General features: G+C 47.8%; 2 protein-coding genes across 3 annotated transcripts in view; one reads left to right on the top strand and one right to left on the bottom strand.

Annotated features, from left to right (window-relative positions):
- Positions 1-7,984, bottom strand: part of FDXACB1 (ferredoxin-fold anticodon binding domain containing 1) — a 39,206-nt gene extending 31,222 nt beyond the window's left edge. The window contains exons 1-4 of one of the 2 annotated variants that reach the window (XM_063943249.1): positions 7,163-7,984; positions 5,872-6,057; positions 4,274-4,430; positions 3,537-3,740 (exon numbers count right to left, since the gene is read on the bottom strand). In XM_063943249.1, coding sequence (XP_063799319.1) covers positions 3,537-3,740; positions 4,274-4,430; positions 5,872-6,057; positions 7,163-7,166 — 551 coding nt within the window. In that variant the 5' untranslated portion in view covers positions 7,167-7,984. Of the gene's footprint in view, positions 1-3,536; positions 3,741-4,273; positions 4,431-5,871; positions 6,058-6,481; positions 6,681-7,162 lie in introns of those variants that run through there. The other variant, XM_063943248.1, reaches the window with a different exon arrangement.
- The window catches only part of CFAP68 (cilia and flagella associated protein 68), a 47,076-nt gene continuing 39,607 nt past the window's right edge, over positions 5,328-12,796 (top strand). Inside the window, exon 1 of the mRNA XM_063943250.1 lies at positions 5,328-5,427. Within this exon, the coding sequence (XP_063799320.1) occupies positions 5,420-5,427 (8 nt within the window). The 5' untranslated portion in view covers positions 5,328-5,419. The remainder of the gene's footprint in view (positions 5,428-12,796) is intronic.

The following is a 12,796-nucleotide window of genomic DNA, read 5'->3' as shown; positions in this document are numbered from 1 at the left end:
GAGTGCAGTGATGCACCGACACCTGTTTTGGTTTTAATAGATTCCTGACCAGTGTCATGAGCTCCTGAGCTCTCTCTATCGGGAGATAACCCTTTTCTGGTCTGTGTCTAGGATCGTGCCTAGGAGAGGCAGATGAGCTGTAGGAACCAACTGCGACTTTGGAATATATCGAATCCAGCCGTGTTGCCGTTACACTTCCAGAGAAAGTGCTACGCTGTTCAGCAACTGCTCTCTTGATCTCGCTTTTATGAGGAGATCGTCCAAGTACGTGATAATAGTGACACCTTGCTTCCGCAGGAGCACAATCATATCCGCCATTACTATGGTGAATATTCTCGGGGCCGTGGAGAGACCAAACGGCAACGTCTGAAATTGGTAATGACAATCCCGTACCGCAATTCTGAGGTACGCCTAATGAGGTGGATAAATGGGGACCTGAAGGTATGCATCCCTTATGTCCCGATTCACAATAAAGTCTCCCCCTTTTTAGGCTTGCACTGACCGCTCTTAGCGATTCCATCTTGAACTTGAACCTTCTCAGGTATATGTTCAGGGATTTTTAATTCAATATGGGTCTGACCGAACCGTCTGGTTTCGGGATTACAACATGGTCTAATAATAACACCCTCTTGTTGAAGGAGGGGACCCTTGACCACCACCTGTTAAAGATACAATTTGTGAATTGCAGATAACACTGGCTCCCTCTCTTGGGGGGAAGCCCGCAGGGCCGTCGGTGAGGGGGCATCTTCTCACAATCCAGCTTGTATCCCTGAGACACAATATCTATTGCCCAGGGATCGAACAGGGAGTGAACCCACTTGTGGCTGAACTTACGAAGGCGTGTCCCCACCGGGCCTAGCTCCGCCTGTGGAGCCCCAGCGACATTGGTGGATTTTTGTAGGGGCCGGGGAGGACTTCGGTTCCTGGGAACTAGCTGCCCGGCTCTGACAAGAAAGGACGCCCCTCAGACTTTCTTGTTTCTTTATACGAAAGGCTGCATTTAATAATGTCGTGCTTTCTTAGGCTGTGCAGGAATATAAGGCAAACTAGCAGAATTACCAGTAATAGCTGTGGAGACCAGGCCCGAGGACCCTTCTCCACACAATCCTCAGCCTTCCATATGCCTCTTAAGTCGGCATCATCTGTCCAATGCATATTCTACAGGACACGTCAAGCAGAGATCGACATAGCTTTTACTCTAGGACCCAGTATACTCATGTCTTTTTGGGCATGCTTTATAACTATATATCTATCACTTAAGACAGCATCTTTAATATATTTATATTGCATACTAGGGTCTCATCTCTGCTGATAAGGTACCTGTCCACGCTGCCACAGCACTATAAACCCATGCCGACACAATCACCGGTCTGGGTAGTATACTAGAATGTGCACGCTATCTGCAGGATCCCTGAGAATAGCAAGTGCTACCATCTGTGCAAACAGGACACCCCAGGGGAAGATTCTCAACATATGCTGGCCCTAGTGGGGAAAGGATACAGCCTGAGAATTCTCTTGTGGGAAGCTGCCGTCTCTTGTCTGGAGATTCCCGCTCTTTTTCCTCATGAGAGGAGGGAAATTTACCTCCGCATTCTTCCCCTTAAACATGTGTACTCTCGTGTCAGGGACAGATGAGTCATCAGTGATATGCAAATCATCTATTATTTCAATAATCATATATTGAATACCTTATAGCCATCTTGGCTGTAACTTTGCATTATCGTAGTCGACAGTGGAGTTAAACTCCATGTCGATACCAGTGTTTGTTATTATGGATAGTGAGCATTGAGAGACTCTGAAGGTCTCTGTGACATAGGGACAGACATGGGTAGATTTCCTGTCTGTTCCCTAACCTTTTGTGCAATAAATTCACCTTAGCACTTACACATATCCAAACAGGTGTCGGCGTTGTCGACGGAGACACCCTCTCACACACATATCCGCTCTATCACCTCCTTAGAGGAGCCTTTTACCTCAGACATGTCGACACACGCGTACCGACACACCACACACACAGGGGATGCTCTATTTGAGGACAGTTCCCCCACAAGGCCCTTTGGAGAGACAGAGAGAGAGTATGCCAGCACACACCAGAGCGCTATATAACCCAGGGATTACACTACAACTCAGTGTTTACCCAGTAGCTGCTGTATATACAAATTTTTGCGCCTAAATTTATGTGCCCCCCCCTCTCTTTTCACCCTTTGTTTACCAGGATACTGCCGGGGAGAGCCTGGGGAGCTTCCTTCCAGCGGAGCTGTGAAGAGAAAATGGCGCTGGTGTGCTGAGGAAGAAGGCCCGGCCCCCTCAGCGGCGGGCTTCTGTCTTGTTTCTGACTAAAAATGGCGGGGGTTTTACACATATACAGTTTTCCAGACTGTATTATGTGTATATATTGCCAAAAGGTATACTTATTGCTGCCCAGGGCACCCCCCCCCAGCGCCCTGCACCCTACAGTGACCGGAGTGTGTGGTGTGCAGTGGGAGCAATGGCACACAGCTGCGGTGCTGTGCGCTACCTTAATGAAGACCGGAGTCTTCTGCCGCCGATTTTATCTCCTTCTGTCTTCTGGCTCTGCAAGGGGGACGGCGGCGCGGCTCCGGGAACGGACGATCGAGGTCAGGCCCTGTGCTCGAACCCTCTGGAGCTAATGGTGTCCAGTAGCCTAAGAAGCACAAGCTAGCTGCACGCGGGTAGGTTTGCTTCTCTCCCCTCAGTCCCACGTAGCAGTGAGTCTGTTGCCAGCAGATCTCACTGAAAATAAAAAACCTAACAAATACTTTCTTTCTAGCAAGCTTAGGAGAGCCCACTAGGTGCATCCAGCTCTGGCCGGGCACAGATTCTAACTGAGGTCTGGAGGAGGGGCAGAGGGAGGAGCCAGTGCACACCAGATAGTACCTAATCTTTCTTTTAGAGTGCCCAGTCTCCTGCGGAGCCCGTCTATTCCCATGGTCCTTACGGAGTTCCCAGCATCCACTAGGACGTCAGAGAAAAGAGCACTACTGTGTGATGTAATGTGACTAACGGACACTACAGTGTGGTGTAATGTGACTAACGGACACTACAGTGTGGTGTAATGTAAATTGGTACTATTCTGTGGCCAACCCCTTCCCCATGAAGTCACGCCACTATACTTTTGATTTATTTTAAATATGGGTGAGGGGGCAATAATTCTCATTCTGGCGCAGGGCACCAAAATGTCTAGTTACGGCTCTGATAAGATCCTAAGAATGGATGAGGAGAATGGATTTTTATTTATTCATTTAGTTTTATGTGGTAATGCAAAAAGTTTTAGTTTTGCAGAGTGAATTTATTTAAATGAAATAATGGGGTGCAGGGGTAGCATTTGCTGGGGTAATCCTTGCTTTGGGAAAGCAGCAGGCATAGATTAGGCTTTGTCATGTATGTACTTCTGATAGGTGGTATTTTCACAATTAGTACAATGGCTCTAGGTGCCAAAGATGAAAAATAAACAAAATAGAAACAAACAATACTGCCAATATCTCATAGTTAACCATACACTAAACCAATTTTACCTGTATCCGGTGCTTTGATAACCATAGTACTGATCTGATTGAAATGGGACCACTGCACTCAGGATTAATTCTGCCTTTGCTGCCATGGCAACCACTTGCCAGCTGTTGTGCCATTCCCTCTTAGGGTGATCAGCTGGAGTGCCACCTTGTCCTTGACATAATGCCACATGGATGTCCCCTTCCTGAGCAAGAATATCTGCACAGCTAGGATATAAATGATCAACAACATGCACTAAGTATTTGGTTTTTAACTTGATCATTAAAACCCCACCTGGATGCAATGGCCTGCAATTGTTCAATTAGCTAAATTAAATGCAACTTTAAGAATATACTCTAACTTTACCTATTACTGGCATTGATCACAGGACAGAAATTGTCACCAGTTAAATAATGACTGGCTACGACTTAAGCAGTAGTTGTGCACATACTCCCTATAAGTGGAATCCCTACTTAAACAGGGATCAGTAAGAGAACTTTTAATATTACTGATCTCATGCGGATTTGCTTATACAGAATACCTTATTGATGAAAGTCAGAATCCTAACAAGACCTGGGATAAAGAACTGTTGCAAATGACTGATTGTTTTTGAACTGCGTATATGCTGCAATGTTACTGCTACGCTGGCCGCCGTGCTCTGGACTCCACAGCATGATTGGGAGAAGAGACAGGGAGCGTTTTTGTTTAGAAACCTTCATTAATTAAAATAGATCATCTGCGTCCAGAACTACTAACTAACCTGCGAAAAAAATTGGACAGCAAATCCCTGTTCTTCTTCACTCCAGCTTTCCTGCCGCAGTGTGGGAAGTTAAATATAATTCTGTCGTAACTTTGATTGCTGAGAAAAGCGTAGTCTTTCAGCCTTGTAGCATCCACTCCAAAGTGAACCACAGCTCCTATAGCATCCCGAAAGATCATGACACACATGGACATTAGGTAGGTGTTTATCACACAGCAAGATTAGAGGTCCACTGTCCCATTCCCCCCATTTTTATCACCTTATTAATGGCACCGTTCGTGGTCAGTACAGATGACATATCTTACTACAAAAGGGACCTGGACAGAGCTGGCATGGGATAGAGCTACACTTCCTGGTGTTATTGGCTGTATCACAGTATGCAAGGCGGATTAAGGCTAGTGGAGGCCCCAGGCAACAAAACTGACTGTGCATCCCGCTGCTGTCACTACTTCGCCCCTTAGGGGAGCAAGAGAGAGAGTGAGGAGAGGGGGCGAGAGAGACAGACAGACAAAGTGTCAGTGAGAAAGAGAAAGAAAGAGTGGGAGCAAGGGACAGAGGGAGGGTGGCAGAGCGAGAGAAAGAGGGTGTCAGGGGAAGAGAGGGAATGAAAGAAAGAGGGGAGAGAGAAAAGAGAGAGAAGGTGTCAGGGAGAGAACGAGAGGGAGAGAGAAGGAAAGATGGGAGACAGAGAGGGTGATGGAGAAAGACAGCAAGGGATGAGAGAGGCTAGAGAAAGGATGTCAGGGAGAGAGAGAGTGTCAGCGAAAGAAAGAGGGAAAGACAAAGAGAGGGAAAGAGACTGAGGGGAGCCCAGGAACTAGAGAGAGAGAGGAATCCTGGGGGAGCGAGAGAGAGCGTGTCAAGAAAAGAAAGAGAGGCAAAGACAGTAAGATAGAGGGGAGCAAGACATGGAGAGGGAGAGAGACACTGACTATGCTTCACAACAATCAGCACAGAAGGTCACTGATGGGGCGGACACTTCACTGCATTAGACACCGCCCCCTTCCCACCAGCAAATCATGTAGCCTGACTAGGCTAAAGCACAGGTCTCTGATGGGGGCGGGCAGTTCATGGCAGGCCCGTCCCCTTCCCACCTGCAATCGAAGCACTGCAGTGTGCCCTGCTGCCGGAACTCAGGAATCGGACATGTTAAGGTAGAGGGGTCAGGTAGGGGTAGAGTCGGTAGTGTCATTAATTTCTGCAGTTTGTCTATAATCCGCCCCTGACAGTATGTGCTCTATGTGTGATAGCTGTGTAAGAGAGGAGTCATAGTGGAATAAGTGATCAGTATTAGATTAACAAGTATTTGCTTTGTTGCTAATAAGTATTAGTGATGTCTGCTCGATCCATATGTTGCTGACTGTATGTACAGTTTAATTACTATATATAATGTATATGGATCAAATGAAATATGTGTGTAAGACGTGCAGTTTATTTGTACTTGTAGTAAGTGTGTTTAATGTATGTTTTGGGTGGTTATGTGTATGGTAGATGTAATTAGGGGTATGATGAAGGGGTTTTACCAGACTGTTGATAGTGCTACACTGACACAAACAAATCTAAAGTACAGTACTTGTGCTTACAACTAGTTACTTTACCTTTACTGCGAAGATGCTGAACATTGCCCCAGGCAATAGGCCGCTGAGATTTGGTATCTTCTGTCTCATAGCAGGTGGCTACAATGAGATCCTTCCCCTGGCTGGCATCACAGAGGGATGCAGAAAAAGAAAAGTTCCCCTCTCCTACCAACAAAATAGTAAGGGCCTTCCTCACTGTACCTTGACCTGTGCAGGGAATGTACAGAACAGAAAATACATGACATAACATTACAGTCACTATTAGAGGCTTCAGAATAAACATACACCATTGTCTATTTATGAACAAGGCTTAATTTATTATTCTAAAAAAAATACCCCTAAAATATGAAAGGGATCAGGCATTCTAAGGGGGAGATTTATCAAAGCCTGGAGTGATAAAGTGGAGAGAGATAAAGTACCAACCAATCAGCTCCTATCATTTTCAAACACAACCTATAACATGACAGAAGGCGATTGGTTAGTACTCTCTCTCCCTCCACTTTTGATAAATCTCCACAGAAATTCTAATAGTCATCCTTGTGACAGGAACAGTAACACACAAGTGGTGCAAACCAAACAAATGCTGGGGTTTACATTACTTATGGGAATCGAGAACACAACTATTGCATACCCTCCAACAACTCCAAGATGAATACAGATGAGGAAAGGGGGCGTGTCTTCGCATAGCTGCTATAGAAATCTATAGCAATCCGGACACACTGAACCTGGTACAGCCCCTGTTTAGGCCGGTACACACCATAAAAAAATGGTTCTGTACCGGCTAAAACGGTACAGTTGGAGGGTATGCTGTTGGCTGCCAACATTGGAACTCTCACACTACACTGGGAATTGCTTAATTTACCTTCTCTGATTATAGGCCAGATTAAATTAGGCCCGATAATTACTGCAGGGCTGTAGCAGTGGCCAGGGCTATTCAATTACAGCCCACAAGCTGCACCTACATCAGATTTCTGTTTCAGCCCCAGGAGGCTCGAACAGAATCTGCGGTGAGTAGGGCTTTTTCCCCCTATTGCAGCTGCTGCTAACACACTAACCGGCTTTCTCCCCCTATCGCAGCTGCTGCTAACGCACTAACCTATAGCCCCGGACACTTATCCCGGAATCTATGGGTTAATATGCATTAGCCACGGATTTATTGCATGAGAAGGGCGTGTAACGGAATAGCTGTGGGAGTAATAGTCCAATTCCTCATGAGGTTAGTATATGGAACAAGGCTGAAGTGTATATGGAGCCAAATTTATTCCAGCCCTATAAGTGTATTTGTATTGAAATTATCATACACATAACTCACCCATGGCTTCTGGAGATTTCACCTGCAATTTATACAGCAGCTGTAGTATACTGCATATATCTCCTGACTATAATACATGTTGTAATGAGATCTCTACTGCCAGTCTCGCTCAATGGTAGTTTCACGAGTACCACCAAACGTATAATACAGTGTACTACAGTATTCATATACCCTGCAGGAATACATGACTTGCCCGAGCAGACACACAGCACAGGAGGAGGCTATACGATGTTATTACTGATTCTAGTAATCCCATGTTGACCCTTTGCAGACACAACCGACTGGTGCACTTGACTCTCAGACCTTGCCGAGTACTTCCGGGTGCGGGCGGCGCACATTAGTGACGTCATATACCAAGATGGCGTCTTCTGTTACTAAGCAACGCAAACAGCGCTGCTGCAGACAGGCGTGAAAGTAGAAGCCTCTGAACAGAATCAGGTACTGTATGGTAATCATCCAGGAATCCGTGGCGGATTCAAGGGGTTGGCTTGAAGCGATTGCCCCCCTTAACGGAGCCCGTCCTAAATCATTTGTGCCTGCAAGCTCTCCCTCCTGCACTGAACATGCTAAGGAAGGACAGGTCCACCCGTCCTCCTCCATGGCTTTGGGTGACTTCCGATGCTTGCTTTCAGCAGTGTCACTCTGGTGCTGTGCATGGGGAACTGCCTGCATGCTTCTGGAGAGGAGATGCCAAGGACTGGGTTCCCTGCAGTGTGCCAGGCAGCTCTGGTCTCATCATATCTCTAATGCTGGGTACACAGCACACTGTAGATATATCTGCAGATATAACTATAGATGGACCGGGCAGGGTGTTGTGCATACCCACTGCCCGATCCGTCATGATTGACGTCACAAACTGATTTACATACACCCAGTTCAGCCGTCAATCACCGCTGGCTGCTGCAACGTGTGTACGGGTGGTCGGCTGAGTGCTCGAACACACACAACGATGCACCAATATATCTGTGTGCAGCAGGGCTTACGCGATATGTCTGTGCAGTGCCGTAACTAGACATTTTGGTGCTGTGTGCAAGAAAAGGCATCGGCGCCCCCCCTCCCCATGTGCAAAAATAAGAATTTACTTACCGATAATTCTATTTCTCGTAGTCCGTAGTGGATGCTGGGACTCCGTCAGGACCATGGGGAATAGCGGCTCCGCAGGAGACAGGGCACAAAAGTAAAAGCTTTAGGATCAGGTGGTGTGCACTGGCTCCTCCCCCTATGACCCTCCTCCAAGCCTCAGTTAGGATACTGTGCCCGGACGAGCGTACACAATAAGGAAGGATTTTGAATCCCGGGTAAGACTCATACCAGCCACACCAATCACACTGTACAACCTGTGATCTGAACCCAGTTAACAGCATGATAACAGCGGAGCCTCTGAAAAGATGGCTCACAACAATAATAACCCGATTTTTGTAACAATAACTATGTACAAGTATTGCAGACAATCCGCACTTGGGATGGGCGCCCAGCATCCACTACGGACTACGAGAAATAGAATTATCGGTAAGTAAATTCTTATTTTCTCTGACGTCCTAGTGGATGCTGGGACTCCGTCAGGACCATGGGGATTATACCAAAGCTCCCAAACGGGCGGGAGAGTGCGGATGACTCTGCAGCACCGAATGAGAGAACTCCAGGTCCTCCTCAGCCAGGGTATCAAATTTGTAGAATTTTGCAAACGTGTTTGTTCCTGACCAAGTAGCAGCTCGGCAAAGTTGTAAAGCCGAGACCCCTCGGGCAGCCGCCCAAGATGAGCCCACCTTCCTTGTGAAATGGGCATTTACATATTTTGGCTGTGGCAGGCCTGCCACAGAATGTGCAAGCTGAATTGTACTACACATCCAACCAGCAATCGTCTGCTTAGAAGCAAGAGCACCCAGTTTGTTGGGTGCATACAGGATAACAGCAAGTCAGTTTTCCTGACTCCAGCCGTCCTGGAAACCTATATTTCTCTGACGTCCTAGTGGATGCTGGGACTCCGTCAGGACCATGGGGATTAGCGGCTCCGCAGGAGACAGGGCACAAAAATAAAAGCTTTAGGACTAGGTGGTGTGCACTGGCTCCTCCCCCTATGACCCTCCTCCAAGCCTCAGTTAGGTTTTTGTGCCCGTCCGAGCAGGGTGCAATCTAGGTGGCTCTCCTAAAGAGCTGCTTAGAAAAAGTTATTAGGGAATCTAGTGTCGACGGTGAAGAAACAAACGTATTTTCCAGTAGGGCCACACGTTATATGATCACGGCAATGAAGGAGGCTTTGCATATCTCTGATACTGCAAGTACCACAAAAAAGGGGTATTATGTGGGGTCTGAAAAAACTACCTGTAGTTTTTCCTGAATCAGAGGAATTGAATGAAGTGTGTGATGAAGCGTAGGTTAACCCTGATAGAAAACCGCTAATTTCAAAGAAGTTATTGGCATTATATCCTTTCCCGCCAGAGGTTAGGGCGCGCTGGGAAACACCCCCTAGGGTGGATAAGGCACTCACACGCTTATCAAAACAAGTGGCGTTACCGTCTCCTGAAACGGCCGCCCTCAAGGATCCAGCTGATAGGAGGCTGGAAACTACCCTGAAAAGTATATACACTCATACTGGTGTTATACTGCGACCAGCCATCGCCTCAGCATGGATGTGCAGTGCTGGGGTGGTTTGGTCGGATTCCCTGACTGAAAATATTGATACCCTGGATAGGGACAGTATTTTATTGACTATAGAGCAATTAAAGGATGCTTTTCTTTATATGCGAGATGCTCAGAGGGATATTTGCACTCTGGCATCGAGAGTAAGTGCGATGTCCATATCTGCCAGAAGAAGTTTATGGACGCGACAGTGGTCAGGTGATGCGGATTCCAAACGGCATATGGAAGTATTGCCGTATAAAGGGGAGGAATTATTTGGGGTCGGTCTATCGGATTTGGTGGCCACGGCAACAGCCGGGAAATCCACCTTTTTACCTCCGGTCCCCTCCCAACAGAAAAAGACACCGTCTTTTCAGCCGCAGTCCTTTCGTTCCTATAAGAACAAGCGGGCAAAAGGACAGTCATATCTGCCCCGAGGCAAAGGAAAGGGTAAGAGAGTGCACCAAGCAGCTCCCTCCCAGGAGCAGAAGCCCTCCCCGGCTTCTGCAAAGCCCTCAGCATGACGTTGGGGCTTTACAAGCGGACTCAGGGGCGGTGGGGGGTCGACTCAAGAATTTCAGCGCACAGTGGGCTCACTCACAGGTGGACCCCTGGATCCTGCAGGTAGTATCTCGCCGGTTCCTAAAGTCTGCTCTGCCAACGTCTCCCTCAGACAGGGCGACGGTATTGGAAGCCATTCACAAGCTGTATTCTCAGCAGGTGATAGTCAAGGTACCCCTCCTACAACAGGGAAAGGGGTATTATTCCACACTATTTGTGGTACCGAAGCCGGACGGCTCGGTAAGACCTATTCTAAATCTGAAATCTTTGAACCTGTACATACAAAAATTCAAGTTCAAGATGGAGTCACTCAGAGCAGTGATAGCGAATCTGGAAGAAGGGGACTTTATGGTGTCCCTGGACATCAAGGATGCTTACCTGCATGTCCCAATTTGCCCTTTACATCAAGGGTACCTCAGGTTCGTGGTGCAAAACTCTCATTATCAGTTTCAGACGCTGCCGTTTGGATTGTCCACGGCACCTCGGGTCTTTACCAAGGTAATGGCCGAAATGATGTTTCTTCTGCGAAGAAAAGGCGTATTAATTATCCCTTACTTGGACGATCTCCTGATAAGGGCAAGGTCCAGAGAACAGCTGGAGGACGTAGTAGCACTAACCCAAGTAGTGCTGCAACAGCACGGGTGGATTCTGAATTTTCCAAAATCTCAATTGACCCCGACGACACGTCTGCTGTTCCTGGGAATGATTCTGGACACGGTTCAGAAAAAGGTGTTTCTTCCGGAGGAGAAAGCCAGGGAGTTATCCGAACTTGTCAGGAACCTCCTAAAACCAGGAAAAGTGTCTGTGCATCAATGCACAAGAGTCCTGGGGAAAATGGTGGCTTCTTACGAAGCGATTCCATTCGGCAGATTCCACGCACGAACTTTTCAGTGGGATCTGCTGGACAAATGGTCCGGATCGCATCTGCAGATGCATCAGCGGATAACTTTGTCTCCACGGACAAGGGTGTCTCTTCTGTGGTGGTTGCAGAGTGCACATCTGTTAGAGGGCCGCAGATTCGGCATACAGGACTGGGTCCTGGTGACCACGGATGCCAGTCTGAGAGGCTGGGGAGCGGTCACACAGGGAAGAAACTTCCAGGGAGTGTGGTCAAGCCTGGAGATGTCTCTTCACATGGGGATTAGCGGCTCCGCAGGAGACAGGGCACAAAAATAAAAGCTTTAGGACTAGGTGGTGTGCACTGGCTCCTCCCCCTATGACCCTCCTCCAAGCCTCAGTTAGGATACTGTGCCCGGACGAGCGTACACAATAAGGAAGGATTTTGAATCCCGGGTAAGACTCATACCAGCCACACCAATCACACCGTACAACCTGTGATCTGAACCCAGTTAACAGTATGACAAACGTAGGAGCCTCTGAACAGACGGCTCACAACAATAACAACCCGATTTTTTTGTAACAATAACTATGTACAAGTATTGCAGACAATCCGCACTTGGGATGGGCGCCCAGCATCCACTACGGACTACGAGAAATAGATTTATCGGTAAGTAAAATCTTATTTTCTCTGACGTCCTAGTGGATGCTGGGACTCCGTCAGGACCATGGGGATTATACCAAAGCTCCCAAATGGGCGGGAGAGTGCGGATGACTCTGCAGCACCGAATGAGAGAACTCCAGGTCCTCCTTAGCCAGGGTATCAAATTTGTAGAATTTTACAAACGTGTTCTCCCCCGACCACGTAGCTGCTCGGCAGAGTTGTAATGCCGAAACCCCTCGGGCAGCCGCCCAAGATGAGCCCACCTTCCTTGTGGAATGGGCCTTGATAGATTTAGGCTGTGGCAGGCCTGCCACAGAATGTGCAAGTTGAATTGTGCTACAAATCCAACGAGCAATCGTCTGCTTAGAAGCAGGAGCACCCAGCTTGTTGGGTGCATACAGTATAAACAGCGAGTCAGATTTTCTGACTCCAGCCGTCCTTGAAATATATTTCTCTATCGTCCTAAGTGGATGCTGGGGTTCCTGAAAGGACCATGGGGAATAGCGGCTCCGCAGGAGACAGGGCACAAAAGTAAAGCTTTTACAGGTCAGGTGGTGTGTACTGGCTCCTCCCCCTATGACCCTCCTCCAGACTCCAGTTAGATTTTTGTGCCCGGCCGAGAAGGGTGCAATTCTAGGTGGCTCTCATAAAGAGCTGCTTAGAGAGTTTAGCTTAGGTTTTTTATTTTACAGTGGTTCCTGCTGGCAACAGGATCACTGCAACGAGGGACAGAGGGGAGAAGAAGTGAACTCACCTGCGTGCAGGATGGATTGGCTTCTTGGCTACTGGACATGAAGCTCCAGAGGGACGATCACAGGTACAGCCTGGATGGTCACCGGAGCCACGCCGCCGGCCCCCTCACAGATGCTGAAGCAAGAAGAGGTCCAGAATCGGCGGCTGAAGACTCCTGCAGTCTTCTTAAGGTAGCGCACAGCACTGCAGCTGTGCGCCAT

This window comes from Pseudophryne corroboree, chromosome 10 (genome assembly GCF_028390025.1).
Source record: "Pseudophryne corroboree isolate aPseCor3 chromosome 10, aPseCor3.hap2, whole genome shotgun sequence".
Classification (NCBI taxonomy): domain Eukaryota; kingdom Metazoa; phylum Chordata; class Amphibia; order Anura; family Myobatrachidae; genus Pseudophryne; species Pseudophryne corroboree.
This window is presented reverse-complemented; position numbering and strand designations above follow the sequence as displayed.